The following is a 22,185-nucleotide window of genomic DNA, read 5'->3' as shown; positions in this document are numbered from 1 at the left end:
GAAAAACATCGCTGAAAATGTTTTTTTATGCTAAGAAATGGTACTTACCAAAAATGGCACGAGCCTTTTGCAGATCGAATGTTTTTGCTTCCGATTCTTCCTTGGCAGCTCGAGACACGAATACATCATCGATCTGATAATCCTCATCTGTTTTTTCCACTGACTGAAACAAGGGGAGATAAATCAGTGCAACTTAGAAACCAGGAAAATAAAATCTAACAACTTCCACAAGACAAAAACTGAATACTTTTCAGTTTTACAAAAAAAAAAAAAAAACGATAAACTGATTTCTGTATCTAGTAAAATGAAAAATATGTATTAAAAATACTTTGAGGTGTGTGTGTGCATGCATATGTGTGTGTTCAGAGAGGGGAATGGGATGAGCAGAGAAGAAAGAGGGAGATAGATAGGGATAATGAGAAAAAGATAGAAAGACAGTTAAAGAGATAGAAATATACTATACTTTTGCTCCGGGCAATGTCGAGTCTCCCTGCTAGTACTAAGATAAGAATTATACATCTACATACACCTGCTTGGATTATAATAGATTCATTTGAAAAGCTACAACAATAATTTAATGTAAAAGATACATTGCCTTATTTCTAACAGTTTATTATAGTAAACAAGTAGCATGATAACCCAATGTTGCTCGGGATTTAATGAAAAACATTACATCTTGCTTCAGTATGCTCATGTCCCCATATTATTAGCTTTTTTTTATTTTTTTTACCTTTCGTTTCATGAACATCCTCACTTTAATGCCATTTTACTTGCTGATATGTGCTGGATGGCTTTTAAAAACTCACTTCCAAACTAACCTTATATATCGTCGGAAGAAACTGAAATTCTAGAAAACTGGTTTTGAATTGAACACCATGTTTAATTTCAGAAGAGTTTCAGCTGGGTAGCTGATCTGTACAAGTCCTGGAGATGAAAAAGAGTTTTTGGTGGGTAGCTAATCTGTATAAGTCTTGGAATTTAAATTTTTCCAGACAAAGAGCAAAGATCTTTCTCATGTGGACACGAAAAATCATGTGAGGAAATTCTAAAATATCCAATATTTTTTTGGAGCAATTCTGGTTTCTGATTGGTTACCAGCAGAACATGGATCCATTTGATTGGTTAGTTCCTATCACGAGTGCCTACAAGTAGAACTTTTGAATTTTCTTTAATCATACCCTTATTATATATCAAAGATATTGCGACAATTGATCTAAATTTTATGTACTTCTGCAGTTTATGAACCGTGCTAAGTTTTAGATAGGATTTTCAAGTTAAATTCAATTTTCACAGTATCTTTTGGTTATTAAATTTTTAGGTGAAAGTACAGAATAGTTAACAAAGTTTTTTCTGTAATTTGTTTATTAGGGTTATATCTAAACAGGGTTTCGATCAGTTGAAAATAAATATTAGTAATTTCTTTGTAGAATAAAAAAATTCAAAACATTTCTATTCATATGTTGAATAAACCCTATCTAGCTTTACAATATAATCAAAAATGGCTGCCAAACAAACACACGAGGTTGAGTCTTCCAAAAACTTCTTTCTCCTTTCAACATTATTTTATCATGCATTTTTTTTATCTAAGCAAAGCATTTCTAATTTTTTTGAAGAGTATATGTGTTAGAGAATGAATCGAGAGAAAGAGAGGGGGAGGTGTGTAAATTATATCATAGAAACGTTGACCGGAAGTCAAGATCAGCTGATCGGATTACGTATGAGTCACATGATCAGGTTAGCTGAATTGTGGAGATTTGGTTTAGACTTAGAAGAGGACGGACGGCTTCACCGTTGTATCCTCCTCTTCGTTGCCGGGGGGGGGGGGGGCTGAAGTGTGTAGAACAGAACCACACAAGCCAGATTCACTTTTCATCCATTCTGCGAGACATCTGTAAAGTGAAATAAAAAACTATAAAACCAATTCATTGTGTTGGAGTGAATGAATATTCGTCTAAAACAAGTACCAGTCTCCCCTCCAAGATGAGATGATTCCAGATGGACCAACATCCAAGATGCAGAAGGTATGTTGAAAAATACATGTACCACACACACACACAACGGCATATGAACATATCATTTAATAGACTGGACCACTAGACGATTACATGAGGTTAATTCTGACTAGACGATCACACATGACATTAACACTGATTAGACGATCACACACACGATCCCCCCTTATTAAAGATAACAAAAAGAAACGGTATTCATATAATAATCATTTCTTTCTGCATAATGAAATGGATTTGTAAAAAATGTGCCAGAATTTTAACATGCTGGAGGAGCTGTTTTGCATGAAAAATAAATATTTGGATCTTGGAATGCTGTTATTCTTTTATATATATATAACACACACGTACATATATATATATATATACACACATACACATACATATATATATTCTTTGAAGATACCACGTTAATAGAGATAGATATGCAAGTATTCACTCATTCTCAGAAATTATTTCTTTTATTTACAAAATTGCAAGAATATAAGTGTTCATCAAATTATAATTTGCACAAACTTTGGCTTCATCAGTGCGTTAAAAAAAAAAATCAATATTTCAAAAGTTATTCAGTCCACAGACCTTTCTAGTTAATACAGTTGGCATTCATTTCTTTTTTATCAACAACAAAGTTTTTAGATTGAATGCACTTGTTTTGTAATGCAGTAATCACTTGAATTCAATAGTCGTTGGTAGCCAGTTCCGTTTCCATCTATTGCACGTGGCTTTCTTTTTTTTTTTTCTACTTCCGGTGGTATGGGCTTAAGTTGTTAGCTTTGCGGCAAGTGTTATTATAATTCAGTTTATTATGTTCTATGAATCATTTCTTTCACGTTATTATTAAATGTACAGACAAATGGATAGACAAAACAAAATACTTACTCTTCCAGCAAGACGTGAAAACATGCTATTTTGATCTTCAGCTGTACTCATCTTTTCACGTTGCACCTGAAAATATTAATGCGTACACACATTTATATATTTGTTATGTATTTGTAGCAGTCATTTATTTGTAAATAAATATATATATATAAATAAATAAATATATGTAATATTATTTAATTATAAATTAAATAATAATTATTCATTTTTCCTACAGACACTAGTGTTTCATGCTTACGCAATCATCAGTGTAGGTGTATATATATATAAAAGCCAAGTACGCCCAAGGATGGAATACTGCTGCCATATCTGGGCAGGAGCTGCTAAAAACAGCCTATCATGCCTTGACAGAGTACAAAATAGACTTTGTGGCTTAGTGGGGGATGTCCTTTTCTCTTCCCTGCAACCTCTCTCCCATAGAAGAGACGTTGCGAGCCTATCTTTGTTTTATCGTTATTTCCATGGCAGGTGTTCATCTCAGTTCCAATCTCTGGTCCCCCCCCTCGCAAATCTTTTACGAAAAACACCCATCTACCTGAAACCACTGTCAAAAATTTCCCCCACTCTTTATCTGTGCCTAAATCAAAACATAGATTCCATGAACAAAGCTTCTTTCTTAGAACTGCACGCCTGTGGAACCCTGTTCCGTCTGCTTGTTTCCCACCTGACTACAACCTGGATGTCTTCAAGTCCAACATCAACAAATTCCTGATGAACCGCCCCCTTAAGTAGACATTTTTACTAAACCCCCCACACTAACGTACTGTACATGGAATAACCCTTATCCCTGAGTGGCTTCCGGGCCTTGATAAGTGGTGATCACCTTGCAAAAAAAAAAAAAGGTAACAATTCCTGCCGGTTGTGAGATCCAAACCCAGCTACAAAACCACCTTTTGCTCCATTTGCCGAGCCTCTACCTTAGGGTCACCAAACAATTGCTACAAAAATGAAGGGAATTAAGAACTATTAAACGCTGAATTCAGGCGAGTACGTAAGTAATCTAGAGTGTTTGTACAAGCGGAAGTCGTGAACATTGCATAAACGCTAGTTGATTGCCTTTGTTATAACTATATATATATATATATATATATATATATATATATATATATATATATTTCTGTAGAAATATATTTTCTTATAATATATACCAATCCTTATTTAAGAAGCTCAATGTAATTACAGAGCAATATAGTGAATAAATGACAAAACACTATATTCCAAAATTCATGATGTTGACCATCTTATAATTTATTCCTTTAATTCAGTTGACATTTACAATTCTTGACAGTATCTATTTCGTAGCACAAAATCAATCACTTAATTATTATATCAATCAGTGAATCTATTTTGCCCTTAACTCATCAGAAGAAATAGCAACAATCAATCCATCAAAAGGAAATAAAGTGTGATTTGACATGGTTAAAATCCGAAAATTGGAAGAAAAGATGCAAATACCTTTAATATGTTTCCATTTTGAGTTTTATCAAACCTTCTCTTTCAATTTTCAGATTTTAATCATGTCAAATAACACTTTATTTCCTTTTGACAAATTGATTGTTGCTATTTCTTCTGATGAGTTAAGGGCAAAATAGATTCACTGATTGATATAAAAATTAAGTAATTGAGTTTGCGCTATGAAACAGATATTGTCAAGAATTGTAAATGTCAATTGAATTAAAGGAATAAATTATAAGATGGTCAACATCATGTATTTTGGAATATAGTTTTTTGTCATTTATTCTATATATATATATATATATATATATATAGTGAAAATGGTAATTAATAAAAACTGAAGAAAGTGCTCAATACTGTTGTAGAGCAAATAGTGTTTTATTTTTTAATACCGTATTTTTCTGTTAAGTTACATTATTGTTTCAGCTACTCGGTTGTTTTTTGCCCAACAGGTCAAGACATACTTACCAAGAAATCATCTCACCAACGAGACGCATAAAAACTTTAACATTAAGACTCGAATTTTAAAGTAACCTCCCCTCCTCCCACCCCCACATATTCCCCTTCCCCTCCATGTATCCCTATGCCCTCAGCCACACCAGAAATGAACTTCCCAGACCCTCCCCCACAAGTTCTTTAAACCCCAAAACTAAAACATTATCAACATACCAAGCACCCCCCTCCCACCTTCCCCCCTTGTTCCCTTCCTCTCTTTCTTCCACCCTCCTTGCACCCCCCTGACCTCATTCACTCTTTCATTCTTTCATCCCAAAATAGCAAACATTTCTGTAAAAGTCTGAGGAAGCTACAGACCGCCAAAAAAACGGCCGAGTAGCTGAAACAATAATGTAACTTAACAGAAAAATATGGTAATAAAAAATAAAACATATATATATATATATATATATATATATATATATATATATGTATGTATGTATGTATTGTATTATCAATGCTGAATGAATATAAGACAAAATCACATATTTATATAACCCATCCAAGGAAATAGAAGCTACTGTTAACAGTACAGAAACATTGCCTCTCCCATATTTCTCATAACAACAGCACAGAGAAAGAATGTCAAATAAGAAACTTGGATGTCTTCAAGTCCACAACAACTTGGATGTCTTCAAGTCCAACATAAACAAATTCCTGATAAACCGCCTCCTTAAGTAAGACACTTTATCAAATCTCCATTACTAATGATTACTACGATATTATCCCATTGACTACTGTACACACAATAACCCTTATCCCCAAGTGGCTTCTGGGCCTTGATAAGTGGTAACTCCCATGAAAAAAAAAACAAAAAACAATACTCCTTGCTTTGTTTGCAGCATTAATACAATGTTTAGATGACTTGAAGGACAAGTTGGCGAGACGACTAACATCTTTTGTTTCGTTCACCTTCTTGAGCAGAGAAATGTCATCACTGAAAATAAGAGCCGAGTTATTATTTGATCATCAGGCAAGCAGAGATCCAAAGCCAACTTGTTGGCAACCTTCCACTATGTAACATCGAGTATAAAATTGTGGTGCTAGTGTACGAAAGTGGTCCTAAATTTCTGACTTCAGAAAATTTAGGCCATATTGATATTAGATGAACAGTCAATCAAATGCTCTTTTCTGATCGCCCACCCCACATACAAAGATGCAATTGTATTTTATTTTAGAAACAAAACATTAATTATTTTTCTGTTTGTTTGTTTTTTAATTGGTTACTTTTATCTTTCGTAACTTTGTGATTTTATTGATCTTAAAATTTTGAACAAAAATAAACTAAAAAATATGTTTATGTATATATATGTTTATACAACTAAAAACTATGCTTATACAGAAATAAACTAAAAAAGAAAAAAACAATTGAAAGAATTTTCTCTTTCAACAAACAATAAAAAAAAAATTAATAAAAAAAAAGAAAACAATTTGATTTGTTCAGTTAATGCAACACACATTTTATCACTGGAGTTTTATATGACACACAAAATTAAGGCAGCTAAATAAACAAAGTCTTACAAACATTTTTATTATATTTTATTACATTTTTATAGAGGACTGAATTTCAGTCCAGATCTAAAATGGAAGAGAGTGCTAGTGTAGAAAAAGGATCCCAAATTTCTACCCTTTTTCTGGCATCAGAAAATTTAGATCACATGATATAAGATTATCAGTGGAATATCAAATAACAGAGTCTCCTCTTTTTTTTTTTAATCTTTTTTTTAGCAGTTTTAAAAGTTGAACAGAAATAAAATAAAAAATAGGAAAAAAAAAAACCAATTGAAATAATTTTCTTTTTCAACAAATAATAAAAAAAAAAATAATAAAAAAACGTTTTGTTTTGTTTAGTTAATTCCTCGCACATTTTGTCAACGAGGTTTTATATGAACAAAAATACAACATTTGTATGAAAGTTTGTAGTGGCAACTTTTATACCTTCCAAAAAATTTCCATGTTTTATGGAAATGTGCTTTCCTTCATGTAATGGACATCTCCAATAATGTGTACCGCTTTGTTTTTTGGAACCGTTTCACTGTGCCATTGCTCTTTGGCAAAAAGAATACAGAGGAATTTCGCTTCTTGGTACATTTCTTTTCCTTAAAAAGGTTTTTGTATTGTTATGCATTCCCTAAATCTTACTCACATATTAATTCTGATTTATTAATTGAATGTTTCGTCTAATATCACATGACCTAAATTTTCTGAGACCAGGAATTAGGGATCTTTTTCATATATTGGCACCTAAATTAGAAATGAACAAAAAAATATCAAAATTACTTACAAGTTTCTTCAAGTCGTGTTTGTTATCATCATCAAAATATTGCACTCGTTGTCCGGTTCTTTCATGTGTTTTTATCTGCAATGATTTTTAAATATGAAATAACTACAAGCAACTGCAATAATTTTTAAATATGAAATAACTACAAGTAACTGCATAATAACCAGATTTTATTTTTTCCAACAAATTGTGACGGATAAAACATATTGCGATTGACGAAAAGAAAAATATAAAACTATTTGTTTAGATTATTCGTGTCACTTTCTTATAAAAATAATTGTGACTCCACACGTCTCAAAGATCACAATTTGCAACCCCACAACTGAATGTCGTTTTGTGTTCTTATGTTCACAAATATATCTCATCGAACTATAGAATCCTTTTTGAAAAATTCATACTTGAATTGTTTGCAAGGACCCATGGCATAGTGAATAAAGTACTTGGTAAAATTCAGTTTGTAAGTTACACTGTTCTGGAAGTTGATGGTCGAATCCTCAGTGCGGGCGACACTCAAAATACAATTATGAATTACTTGGTCATGGCTGACGAAATAAGAGCATGTTATCCTCATGAAATAAATAAAGGGTTTTGTTCTAAATTTGATACAGATCACAGAATTTGACAAGATGCACCTGGAGAACATTGGAAATTATATCGATCGAAAAATTGTGAAAATAACACTCAAAATGAAAAGAGTTGTCAGAATAACCTTCATTTAAACTTCACAAAATGGTTTTTCCACAAAATTAGGAATTACATAAAGTAATCTTATGAATATTGTAATATTGAACATTCTTGACCGGAGCAATTTCGTTGAAGAACATTGGCGGTAACATCAATTAAAACATGAAAATAATACTCACGATGAAAAGAATTGTCCAACTGACGCAAATAATACAAGCAAAGGATTTGTTTTCAAGTATTGAAATGACTTACATTTTTCTTTCTCTGTTTTCCTTGGGATCTTCTTTCTTCTTGACCAAGCAATGGCCATGCCATTCCATTGCGGTCAACATGTGTGAGTAGAACTTCTTCTTGACCCTTTGTTGTCTGTGTTTTCGGTTTAGCAGCAGCAAAGTCCGCCTTAGCCTTTTGTGCGGCCTTTAGCCTGTTTTGGAGACTTTCGACAAGATCCTAAAGTCAAAAGAAGATAAAAAAAAAAAATGTTGGAAAAATAGGAGGCTTTACTTTTGGAACGACCTTGCTGACATCCAGCTGCCGGGTTCTGCTGGGGAACAGCTATTATGCAATGCAACACAACGGAGTAAATATTTTCATTGGAGATGATCTGTAAAAAGTTCAATAGCGAATGTAGCAGCAAGTCCTGGGAACATGTTTACCGGAAAAAACAGTTGGAAATAAGTCAGACACCATCCATTATAATTATCCAATCCCTACAGCTACGTACCTAGAAAACGGAGCCATAAAATCTAACATAGTGATAAAAAGGACAAGAAAGAGGGAGAAACAACCTTAGTAGAAGTTAGTGTCCCCAATGATGCTGGGATAAACAAAGTTGAAAGGGAAAATATAACGAAATACCAAGGTCTATATGTATAACATGAAAAGAAATTAGAATCTTAGGAAGATTGCCATCATTCCATCATTCCAGTAATTATAGGACAACTGGACTCATGAAAAAGAATTTCATAAAACTACCTGGCAAATATACTCGGTGAACCAAGTGCAAGAAAGGTTCAAAGAATTGCACTTAAAGGGACGTTTATAATCTTAAAAATATCTCTTGGTTAGAATATATGAGATAGCAGGTGAATGTATGGCATCCAGCAGGATGCCCCATCCCTAGTCAAAAAAAAATGATAAGAAAATAAAATAATAAATTAACATGTGAGCACCCTTAGAAGAATTATTCGAAATGCCCACATGGCCTAATGGTTAGGAGCATTGGTTATGATTACTTCTAAATGACTTCCGAGAGTTGGAAATTCAATCCTCATTTAATGTAATAACAAAAAATAACATCAAATTAAAACTTTTCCTCGGCCATGGCTGATGGAATGAGAACCATCTAGCCCCGTGGATGAAATAAACGGTTCAGTTTGAAATTCAACATGAATACTGAAGAAGGTCAGAGGTCACATTAGTTGAAACATTGTGAATATAACAACAAAAATGAGAATAGTATTTCGAATAATAAAAAAAACATGTCAGTTACGAGACTGCATATTTCTGCCTGATAATATATTATTTTAATTCTTTGTACTGCGTGAAACTTTACCAAAGTTATTCTAGAGAAATGTTTATAACTGAAAAACTTTTTATCTGAAATGTTGAAATTTTGCGTGATGGTCACTGTTATCAAACAGTATAAGATCCATACATCAAATTTGAAAAAAAAATCGGAAGTTGAAATTCAATCAAAATTTCAATTATGTCAAGGTCATATAAGACATGGGACTTCATCAGTTACAATATAGTTCCCATAGTGAGTCTCTAAAATAAACAGAACTAAAGTTTGTATTATTTGGATTATTCAGACTTATCTTGAATGTTATTTGCATGTTTCGGTTCATGTAACTTCAGATGTTCTTCAGATACGTCTTGTTAGATTTGTACTTCAGTTACACTTTTGTGGAGACTGAAGATTCAATCCTGAGTGCAAGTGACATTAAAAATACAATTGCGAATTAGTGATGGGTGACAGAACGAGAAAAAATCCCCATCGATTAAATAACAGATTACATTCAAAATTCCATACAGATTTTGGAGTTTGACAGAAAGATTCTGGAATTCGACAGATAAATTCTAGAGTTCGACAAGAGACACCTGAAGAAGGTCAGAGGTTACATAGACCAAAACGTTGCACAAATAAAACTCAAGATGAGAATGATAGTCCGATGAATACAAGTAAAACAAACAATCAGCCCTCATCTCAAAAATTCAGAAATTTGATTTTGTTTCTGAATTTTTGTAGATGAGGGTTGATTTTTTATATAACTTGTTTTGATTAGATAGATTTTCATTAGTAACAATTGGTCAAGCGATATAGACTATAAACTCTAGGCTGTACACAAACAAACATAACGACCAACAAACTCGGCCAAAAAGATAAACTTCTTGGTGGAGGTAATAATACAGATTATCAATCGTTTTCTCAACATTTTCAAACGATAAAATGAAATATCGTTAAAAGCCAATTTTACATACATCATCGCCCATCAGTTCTGCTCTGAGAATTTTGGCAGATAAATCATTCATTTGGTCTTCTGTTAAAATAACGGGTGGTGGTTCCTCTTCTTCATCTTCCTCTTCCTCTTTCTCTACGGTATCACTGTCCGACGAAGAACTGCTGCTACTGCTTGAAGCTAAATAAAAGACAATATATGATTCAATATGAGTTTCAATTATATAAATAATCAACTATTAACTATTCTACTTATACACAATGTAGAAAATCATTTTTACAATGTAAATTCGCAGAAAGATTGGGTGTGGGTTATGTAAAAATAATGTTAAAAATGGTATTTCCCACATAAGGTTAAATTAAGCAGAAAAGTGGAAAATTCCATTAGAAATTGAAAAAATTAAAAATAAAGCTACATGTTAGGATATGATTTCGTGGATAGAAAGTGAAGTGATGTAAGTGTCAAAAAACGGAATTTTCCACATAAGGTTAGGTTAAGAAATAAAGCGAAAAATTTCCAATAGAAGTTGAAAGATTAAAATCAAGGCTATTATTTAAGGATGTGATGACACAAACAGGAAGTCAAGTCACACCTAGCAGATAAACTGATAAAATCTTTCTCTTTTTACTGAAACATAAAAAATAGTGGTCGTGCTTGGAATGGGTTGCAGGAAGACCTACAGAAAAATGGAAAATTTTATTCAGCATTAAAAGATTAAAATTAGGCATTTCAGGTATATGACGTCATGGAACTTTCAAGTGGAACATGACAAAGAAGATAGAAAAATCTTCTCTTTAACAAAAACACTGATACAACCTTTTTCTTTTAAGTTCTGCCTGTTTTGCTCACATACTCACGCAATATGTAACTTAACAATCGAGCATGCAAAGTCCTACTCCACAAGTGAAAAATGTACTTTCACCATGATTAATGTTTGTGCAAAATTTCAAAAAAATTCAAGGCATGGTTATTAAGAAAAGTGCCAACAAATGAACGGTCGAACGATTTGGGGGCAATTTTACCCATATAGTGGCCCCTACCCCAGAGTTATCTCGGAAAATCTGTTCTAGCAAAGATTTACTTTCACCATGACTAATGTTTGTGCAAAATTTCAAAAAAAATCCAAGACGTGGTTACTGAGAAAAGTGCAAACAAGCAAACAGACACATGGGAGTTAATTATTAGGTCCGATCCCAAATAATAAAACATCAAAGCGTAGGATCCGTTGTGCATCTATGTTGTTTTGTTTTAAAATTTATTTTGTTATTTCATTATCTCTGATGCCTTCGCTCAATCTCGAAAGACAAGGGATACCCCCTGTTAGAGCAGCTGCGCATGAAAATGTGAAGCAAGGGTTGCACAATCTCCAACCACACCTCTCCTTAATCAGCACTGCCTGATTAAGTAGCAAGGAGAATCTAGGACAACTGAAAACAATGCCGAGATAAGCGGAGAGCACATACGGCACTTGGAATTCCTAAATGGTCACCCATTTTAGTACTGACCAGGCCCAGTGTTGCTTAACTTCATTATTTATTTAGAAATTAAAAGATTAGAATTAAGGTTACGTTTAAGGACATCGAAAATTATGAAATCAAAGGAAAACGGTAAGAGAAACCTCTGCTGCGTTTTCTTTAATACGACTATGACAATGGCTTAACAATGGAAAAGAAGAGAAACAGAGAAAGACATCACTACCAATTGAGCTAACTACTAACAACATATCAGCAAAAGACTCAGCTGTTTTAGGAAACAAGCAGACAGATGTGTATCAGTTATCGGGTCGAAAGGATTTTTCCATTATATGTTACAAATGTTTTTTAGTAGCGTTACAATGTAACAAATATGTCAAAAGTCGCATAAACCATTTCTGGTCATTTAGTCACACAGTAGATATCCGTCATGCAGCATGTCTTGGTCTATATCCTTATTCATTTAAGCATTAAAAGATTAGAACTAGGGAAACATTTCAAGATGTGATATCATGAATAAGAAATCCAAAGTGGCATGTAATGATGAAGATAAGATTCAGACACTGTCTCCTCCTTCCATAGAGAGAAGATGATGAGAATATATACCGAATTGAACTGAAGCGGCACTCATTCTTGGTGGGTCCAATCAGCTTCCTCAGAAGGCGGAAGTTTCAAGGGAATATTAAATTCACAAGCAATCCCCAGTCACTTATATCTATTCAGGGGAGATGACAACATTAGATTTTTGCAGTTCATGCAGGGAGGTGTCGATGTCTTACATACGATACTTGGTATTCCCAAATGGTAACTCATCTGGAACTAAACAGGCTCAACGTTGCTTAACTAATGAGAACTAATTTGTCAGCGTGATTCTGCCATATATGGTGATTAATGAAACTTACATAACTTCACATAAAATGTAACATGAGAAAACATCAAAATGTTAAATATTGGACGAGTATAATTTTGTTGACGATAACTCTGTTCCGTCTGCCTGCTTCCCTCCTGACTACAACTTGGATGTCTTCAAGTCCAATGCAAACAAATTCCTGATGAACCGCCCCCACCTTAAGTAGACACTCTAAAATATCCACACTAACGTACTGTACTTACAATAACCCTTATCCATGAGTGGCTTCCGGGCCTTGATAAGTGGTGACCACCTTGTAAAAAAAAAACAGGAAACAGGGTTCAATCAGGGTCAGCTTAGTGCACTCAGATGTCAGCTCAAATTCTTGTATACCAGAAGCAGCTGTAATCTCACATAGTTAAAAGAGTGGGAAGTGAAAGAGGAATGGGCAGTTGGTTGGAAGTATCGGAACAAACCCCACAAGTAGAAAATGACTTAAGATTGATGAAAAGCTAAAAGGGCCATAGTATTGAATGTTCTCCCTCCGTTGCTGGCAGTAGAGAAGATAATGTCAACATCTCAATAGAAGGGTCCTTCTTTCAAATTTGACTTTTTTTTTTTTTGCTTTTTTAAGCTGTTTTAAAAAATTAATTTCAGAAGCCAAGTTGCAGAAGGATAGGGTGACACAAGGTATGAAATATTTGTGCGCTTATGATGTGGGATTGCATTTCTGTTGCGATTTGTGAAACATTTAGATCTCTCCTGAAAGGGGGGGGGGGGGGTAAAGTAACAAAAGTGCATGACACCATTGAGCAACTATGCTGTTGGCAGTTCTCTATTTGTTATCTTATTGCTTATGGATGTTGGCAACCTTCCAGTAAATAGCTAATTCTGAAAAAAATCAGGGAAACCAAGCTAAGAACAGAATCAAGCCAATTAAAAATGTCGCATACAAATTTATTTTTTCATTTCAAAAGAAATATAGAGTATTTGTCCCTGGATATGAATTATGAATGTTGATTTTTGTAAAATGATAAAGAAAATATAGGTTCTTTTTCGTTATTGTAGTGAAAATTGAAAATTAAAATATTGAATTTCAAGTGGTTTGGTTTAATGGTATCTACTTGTCATGTCACAGTAATTGAAATATCCAAAAATTATGAAAAATGATAAGGTAATTGTTGTGGAGACGCCCACTAATTAGCATACGTGGGTGAAAAGATATAGATAAAGGTATCAAGTCAGCAAGACCGGGGAGCTGTGTTCGAACGCCGGATAGGCAAGACGCATGTGCCGGTTGATTCATGAAAGACTTTAACACGCCCTCTGCCGGACAATCTTCCAACTGCAGTACAACTGCACCTTTGTAAATCTGTATTATCTTTTCGTCTTAATATATTTGTTTTACCTTTACTTTCTGCGTTCGTGTTGTTATTGATACAGTAACAACAGTAATTATTAATTAAAAACATTTTCGAAGATAATTTGCGAAAATTAAGTTTCGCTAAATTGGCCAAAGTTTTTCAGCGTTCAGAAAATATTTATCTCCCTTTTGTTACAATTAGAACTCTTCAGTTTCCTTTGTTTTGCAAAACTTAATTTAATATTTCAATTTTCGAATTTCACTACAATAATGAAAAGTAATTAAAATATTTTTTACCTGAAAAATTTTTCGCCATTATTTTTTCATCTGTTTCTTTTTTTAACTGTTCGGTCACTCTCCGATCATTTCCATCCTGTTCTTCGGATACAGACGTTTTTTTCTTCCAACCTGGTACATAACCTCCAGAGTCTCTACTCGAAGAATGACCATATCTGCCTCTCCGATCGACATTATCATCAGACCTTGAATGAGAACGACTATGTTCTGATGACGAACCATCAGAGTGACCACCTCTACGATCCAGCGGTGGAGGAGAATCTGAAGGACGTTTGAATGATCGTTGATAGTATGATTTTGAAGAGTCCGAAGTATACTTAGACCGTGGATGTCTGTCTTCGGAACGGCTGTTTTCCGATATGGAAACACTAGAGAGTTCATGTTTAAAGTCAGTTGATGGTTGATCATCGGAAGGACGTTTGAACATCCCTTGATAACCTGATTTCATATGGTGTGATCTTGACAAATCAGGCCTTTTGTGCCCGTCTTTAGAATGACTATTTTCCGAGTCATCACGTCTACTGTCTGTTGATGGTGGAGAATTAGAAGGACGTTTGAACATCCCTCGATAATCAGATTTGCTTGGGCTTGCCTTCGAAGGATCTAAGAAATAATTCGACCTTTGAGGCTTGTTTTCAAAATGTCGAGATTGCGAATAAGATGGACGTCCAAATGTACTCTGATGATGATTTGCACTGTTCTGATCACGGGAATGGCCATGTTTCTTGTCTTCAATCTTTTGTGCCTTTTTGATCATTGATTCTAGTTTCTTTAAAGACTAAAATGAAAAGAGAAAGAAACGTTATTAATATTTTAATTATTCAGATTACTGTTCTCATCTTGAGTGTTATTTTCACAACGTTTCATAACCACTGACCTTCTTCAGGTGAATCTTGCCAAACTCAAGAATCTTTTTGTCAAACTCAAGAATCTTTTTGTCAAACTCAAGAATCTTTTTGTCAAACTCAAGAATCTTTTTGTCAAACTCAAGAATCTTTTTGTCAAACTCAAGAATCTTTTTGTCAAACTCAAGAATCTTTTTGTCAAACTCAAGAATCTTTTTGTCAAACTCAAGAATCTTTTTGTCAAACTCAAGAATCTTTTTGTCAAACTCAAGAATCTTTTTGTCAAACTCAAGAATCTTTTTGTCAAACTCAAGAATCTTTTTGTCAAACTCAAGAATCTTTTTGTCAAACTCAAGAATCTTTTTGTCAAACTCAAGAATCTTTTTGTCAAACTCAAGAATCTTTTTGCCAAACTCTGGAATCTTTTTGTCAAACTCTGGAATCTTTTTGTCAAACTCAAGAATCTTTTTGTCAAACTCAAGAATCTTTTTGTCAAACTCAAGAATCTTTTTGTCAAACTCAAGAATCTTTTTGTCAAACTCAAGAATCTTTTTGTCAAACTCAAGAATCTTTTTGCCAAACTCTGGAATCTTTTTGTCAAACTCTGGAATCTTTTTGTCAAACTCAAGAATCTTTTTGTCAAACTCAAGAATCTTTTTGTCAAACTCAAGAATCTTTTTGTCAAACTCAAGAATCTTTTTGTCAAACTCAAGAATCTTTTTGTCAAACTCAAGAATCTTTTTGTCAAACTCAAGAATCTTTTTGTCAAACTCAAGAATCTTTTTGTCAAACTCAAGAATCTTTTTGTCAAACTCTGGAATCTTTTTGCCAAACTCTGGAATCTTTTTGCCAAACTCTGGAATCTTTTTGTCAAACTCAAGAATCTTTTTGTCAAACTCAAGAATCTTTTTGTCAAACTCAAGAATCTTTTTGTCAAACTCAAGAATCTTTTTGTCAAACTCAAGAATCTTTTTGTCAAACTCAAGAATCTTTTTGTCAAACTCAAGAATCTTTTTGCCAAACTCTGGAATCTTTTTGTCAAACTCTGGAATCTTTTTGTCAAACTCAAGAATCTTTTTGTCAAACTCAAGAATCTTTTTGTCAAACTCAAGAATCTTTTTGTCAAACTCAAGAATCTTTTTGCCAAACTCTGGAATCTTTTTGTCAAACTCTGGAATCTTTTTGTCAAACTCAAGAATCTTTTTGTCAAACTCAAGAATCTTTTTGTCAAACTCAAGAATCTTTTTGTCAAACTCAAGAATCTTTTTGTCAAACTCAAGAATCTTTTTGTCAAACTCAAGAATCTTTTTGTCAAACTCAAGAATCTTTTTGTCAAACTCAAGAATCTTTTTGTCAAACTCAAGAATCTTTTTGTCAAACTCTGGAATCTTTTTGCCAAACTCAAGAATCTTTTTGTCAAACTCAAGAATCTTTTGTCAAACTCTGGAATCTGCACTGAATTTAAAATGTAACCCTTTATTTGATCCATGGGAGTAGCATGCTTTCATTCTGTCAATCATCCTTGCAAAACAGTGGCGTAGTGGATAAATTACTTGGTAAAATTTAGTTGTAAGTGATACTCTTCTAGAGGTTGCGGTTCAATCCTCAGTGCAAGCAATATTCAGAACACAATTACAAATTACTTAGGACATCTAACCAGCCACGGCTGATGGAACAAAAGCATGCTACCTCCATGGATTAAATAAAGGATTCCATTCAAAATTCCATAGAAATTCCCAAGTTCAACAGGATATACCTGAAGTGGGCTGGAGGTTACATTGACTGAAATGTTGTGAAAATTATACTCAAGATATGATCAAAAATTGAAGTTTATCTATTTCATGTACAATTCTCACAGCATTAATTTTTTTAAGTAAAATTTTAATTTCAAATGAAATCAGTTAAATTCATTAAAAAATTTTAATTTCAAATGAAATCAATTAAATTCAATAAAAAATTTTAATTTCAAATGAAATCAATTAAATTCATTAAAAAATTTTAATTTCAAATGAAATCAATTAAATTCATTAAAAAATTTTAATTTCAAATGAAATCAGTTAAATTCATTAAAAAATTTTAATTTCAAATGAAATCAGTTAAATTCAATAAAAAATTTTAATTTCAAATGAAATCAATTAAATTCAATAAAAAATTTTAATTTCAAATGAAATCAGTTAAATTCATTAAAAAATTTTAATTTCAAATGAAATCAGTTAAATTCATTAAAAAATTTTAATTTCAAATGAAATCAGTTAAATTCATTAAAAAATTTTAATTTCAAATGAAATCAATTAAATTCAATAAAAAATTTTAATTTCAAATGAAATCAGTTAAATTCATTAAAAAATTTTAATTTCAAATGAAATCAGTTAAATTCATTAAAAAATTTTAATTTCAAATGAAATCAGTTAAATTCAATAAAAAATTTTAATTTCAAATGAAATCAGTTAAATTCAATAAAAAATTTTAATTTCAAATGAAATCAGTTAAATTCATTAAAAAATTTTAATTTCAAATGAAATCAGTTAAATTCAATAAAAAATTTTAATTTCAAATGAAATCAATTAAATTCAATAAAAAATTTTAATTTCAAATGAAATCAGTTAAATTCATTAAAAAATTTTAATTTCAAATGAAATCAGTTAAATTCATTAAAAAATTTTAATTTCAAATGAAATCAGTTAAATTCATTAAAAAATTTTAATTTCAAATGAAATCAATTAAATTCAATAAAAAATTTTAATTTCAAATGAAATCAGTTAAATTCATTAAAAAATTTTAATTTCAAATGAAATCAGTTAAATTCATTAAAAAATTTTAATTTCAAATGAAATCAGTTAAATTCAATAAAAAATTTTAATTTCAAATGAAATCAATTAAATTCAATAAAAAATTTTAATTTCAAATGAAATCAGTTAAATTCATTAAAAAATTTTAATTTCAAATGAAATCAGTTAAATTCATTAAAAAATTTTAATTTCAAATGAAATCAGTTAAATTCATTAAAAAATTTTAATTTCAAATGAAATCAATTAAATTCATTAAAAAATTTTAATTTCAAATGAAATCAATTAAATTCAATAAAAAATTTTAATTTCAAATGAAATCAATTAAATTCATTAAAAAATTTAAATTTCAAATGAAATCAATTAAATTAAAAATTAAATTCATTAAAAAAGCAGTTATTTTTCTTTCAGTATTCGTTTCAATTTGAAATGTTGAACAAAATGTAAAAATAAACTCCTGAAAAATTCTTCTCTTACATTTTGAAAATAGTAAGTAAAACACACCACAATTGTTAATTTTTTTTTTTCAATTTTAAATTTAAAAATGACGGATTTGGATTTAGAAAAAAACATGAGAAAAAACAGAATGAGATTGATCACATTTCACAAAACTAAAAGAACTAAACTCAAGAGTCATATAAAATGAGAAATTTATCATCGAACAAAGTTTCAGTGATGGAACGCAAATATTTGGGAAATTGTAAATGCCTATCCCATGAATTCTGTGGAAAGAGGTTAATATTGAAAGAAATTTCTCAAAAATGAAAAGAATAATAATTTCTCAAAAATTAAAAATTTCTAAACAAAAATTGAAGATTCTCAAAAATTGAATATTTCTCAAAAAGGAATTTATCAAAAATTTAACAAAAATTCTGAAAAAATTTCAAGAATAGTAATTTCTCCAGAATTGAATGCAATTTCTCCAAAATCAAAAAAAAAGTAATTAATAATTAAGGAAATTTTTTTTTTTTTTTTACATTTGAAAAATGATTCATATTACTATTTTTTAATTTTTTTTTTTTTTTTTACATTTGAAAAATGATTCATATTACTATTTTTTAATTTTTTTTTTTTTTTTTACATTTGAAAAATGATTCATATAACTATTTTTTAATTTTCCAATTTTTCGTGTGGATTAGAGTTGGGGTTAGTGTTGTGTTATGAATACTCCAATTGTCATAAATTCTTACACTTTGTGTACTTGAAGTTTAATTTTATTGTTTTATTTTCATAGATATATACAACAGTATAAATATAATGTGGGTGTGTTTGGATTCTTAATCCGGCAGGGGGATGTGATGCGTCTAGTGTGTTAGGTATAAGTTAGTGCTAAGTTTATGCTTGCATGCCTTCTCGCTTTCAGCCAACACCGCTGGCTAACCTCACAGGGAGCAGCTATGCATAAGTCTTCCCTGCCAGTACATAGCCTTTCCATCATTAAGACTCCTACAGTGCCTCCACGTTGGCCACACACGGTAACTGGGTGCTTTGCGGCCCCAGGCTAAACCTGTAGGAGATCTTGGAGTAGTAAGGGACCTCAGAGGTAGTGCGTTATGGCCCACCGATGTGTAGACATGCCTTGGCACACTACCAACCCCTACCCCACTGTCTTGTGGGTGCCCTTAGTTGGGCGAAGACTAGGGAAACCAACCCCAAAATCAAACACCACTACCTTGTGGGCCTTATCACAGCAAAAGGCTAAGAGATGGGAACTCTAACTTCAAATTCTACTGCTGCCTTGCAGTTTTCCTTAAAAGGCTATGGAACCTTATCCAGAAAGAAAAGGCGTAGTAGCGGACACGATAGGGTAACTGTCTACCTCACTAAGATTATTTTCGGCCAGAAGCTGCGGCCTCCTCTGCTGCTAGTCGTCACAGATTCGTTCCACTGGAAATGAGCATTGGCGGTTCAGAGGGTGTTTATCTGATGCGCAACAGATACTACACCTAAACTGCGCAAGCAAATTAGGAGCTAAGGTGGAATGTCCTGTACCGAAGGATAAAGCACTGAAGCCCTGACTAGTCATCGTCATACATATATGCAACAGTATAAATGTAATGTGAACAAACATCTTGCATATAAACTTTATGAGAAATGTATTGTGAGAAAGAAAAGACATAAAAACTCAAAAACTAGCAGGATCTGTGGAAATTCCTTAATTTATTTTATATTTATTTTATATTGCTGTCGAGTAAAAAATTTTTATTTTATATTGCTGTCGAGTTAAAAAATATTTATTTTATATTGCTGTCGAGTTAAAAAATATTTATTTTATATTGCTGTCGAGTTAAAAAATATTTATATTATATTGCTTCCGAGTTAAAAAATATTTATATTATATTGCTGTCGAGTTAAAAAATATTTATTTTATATTGCTGCCAAGTTAAAAAATATTTATTTTATATTGCTGCCAAGTTAAAAAATATTTATTTTATATTGCTGCCAAGTTAAAAAATATTTATATTATATTGCTGTCGAGTTAAAAAATATTTATTTTATATTGCTGCCAAGTTAAAAAATATTTATATTATATTGCTGCCAAGTTAAAAAATATTTATTTTATATTGCTGCCAAGTTAAAAAATATTTATTTTATATTGCTGCCAAGTTAAAAAATATTTATATTATATTGCTGTCGAGTTAAAAAATATTTATTTTATATTGCTGCCAAGTTAAAAAATATTTATATTATATTGCTGTCGAGTTAAAAAATATTTATTTTATATTGCTGTCGAGTTAAAAAATATTTATTTTATATTGCTGCCAAGTTAAAAAATATTTATATTATATTGCTGTCGAGTTAAAAAATATTTATTTTATATTGCTGCAGAGTTAAAAAATATTTTATATTGCTGTCGAGTTAAAAAATATTTATTTTATATTGCTGCAGAGTTAAAAAATATTTTATATTGCTGCCGAGTTAAAAAAATATTTATTTTATATTGCTGCCAAGTTAAAAAATATTTCCATTCTATGGACACTCGGCGCACTATTATTGTATCAATCTTTGTTCAATCTGAACCATTCTTAACTAATTACGTTAATGTAGTTTTAGAATCGATCTGATTATGGTTTCCAAAACCATTGTAGACGTCTGTGGCATATTTCTGTTCTGCATACTTTGGTGCAAATAGAGAACCCCCACAATATTATTGTACCATCTTTGGATAGAACAGATACTACACTTTGAATTGTTTGGTTTCAGAAAATAAAAAATCATTACATTTAAAACAAAACACAAGGCCATCAAAAGTGTAGGGATTGTGGGTGTCATTGATCATCGTTGATCAAAATTAATAAAAAAATGTCTATCCTACTCATATCATCTGAGTCGCTACCACAATACCACATTTACACTTGTGGCTGTCCTACTTAAGATGTTGCAATATTTTTTACTAATAATGGGGGTTATGGTCCTTTAGTGTTGGGAGATTCTATTTATAAACGATGCTGCTAGGAACTGACGAATCACATTAATTCATGTTCTGCTACCAACCAATCAGAAACCAGAATTGCTCCATACAAATTAAACCTTTTTCTTTAGCAACCTCACATGTGTTTTCTTCGTGTCAACACGGGAAGAATCTTTTGCTTTTTGGCTACAAAATTACAAAATCCAGAATCTGTACAAAACAGCTGTCCACTGAGAACTCGTCATCCCCAAGACTTGTATGGAACAATTAACCAGCGGAAACTGTTCTGAAACTAAATATGGCTTCCAACTCAAGATAAGATATCCTCATAGTAAAACTCGAGGAAATATATTTTAGTACAAGTTTAATATTCGAAACAATAACGACTTCAGATGAAATTTATATAATTCTTTTTGTTTTTTGCTTTGCATCTTCAAGAATCGGGTGATGTCATTCTTTAAAAAAAAAAAATGATGACAGGTGATAACATACATACAAACATGAAATTAGCATAGCACATTATTATATGCTCGTCTGAACTCCAATCTCTGGTCCCCCCTCGCCAATCTTTTACAAAAAACACCCATCTGGCTGAATCCACTGTCAAAAACTTTCCCCACTCTTTATCTATGCCTAAATCTAACCCTTATCCCTGAGTGGCCTTCGGGCCTTGATAAGTGGTGACCCCCCATGTAAAAAAAAAAATCAAAACGTAGATTCTATGAACAAAGCTTCTTTCTTAGAACTGCACACCTGTGAAACTCTGTTCCATCTGCCTGCTTCCCTCCTGACTACAACTTGGATGTCTTCAAGTCCAACATAAACAAATTCCTGATGAACCGCCCCCCCCCTCCCTTAAGTAGACACTCTAAATATCCACACTAACATACTGTAC

At 31.9% G+C, this 22,185-nt stretch overlaps 1 protein-coding gene across 1 annotated transcript in view; it reads right to left on the bottom strand.

Annotated features, from left to right (window-relative positions):
- The window catches only part of LOC145258113 (CWF19-like protein 2), a 64,683-nt gene that overhangs the window by 26,401 nt on the left and 16,097 nt on the right, over positions 1-22,185 (bottom strand). The window contains exons 7-12 of the mRNA XM_080115857.1: positions 14,248-15,025; positions 10,288-10,445; positions 8,056-8,253; positions 7,123-7,197; positions 2,889-2,954; positions 49-163 (exon numbers count right to left, since the gene is read on the bottom strand). Coding sequence (XP_079971983.1) covers positions 49-163; positions 2,889-2,954; positions 7,123-7,197; positions 8,056-8,253; positions 10,288-10,445; positions 14,248-15,025 — 1,390 coding nt within the window. The remainder of the gene's footprint in view (positions 1-48; positions 164-2,888; positions 2,955-7,122; positions 7,198-8,055; positions 8,254-10,287; positions 10,446-14,247; positions 15,026-22,185) is intronic.

The sequence above is a fragment of the Euprymna scolopes genome, chromosome 33 (assembly GCF_053919585.1).
Source record: "Euprymna scolopes isolate OS-2025 chromosome 33, ASM5391958v1, whole genome shotgun sequence".
Lineage (NCBI taxonomy): Eukaryota > Metazoa > Mollusca > Cephalopoda > Sepiida > Sepiolidae > Euprymna > Euprymna scolopes.
Note: the sequence above shows the minus strand (reverse complement) of the source record. Positions and strands in the feature narration are given on the sequence as shown.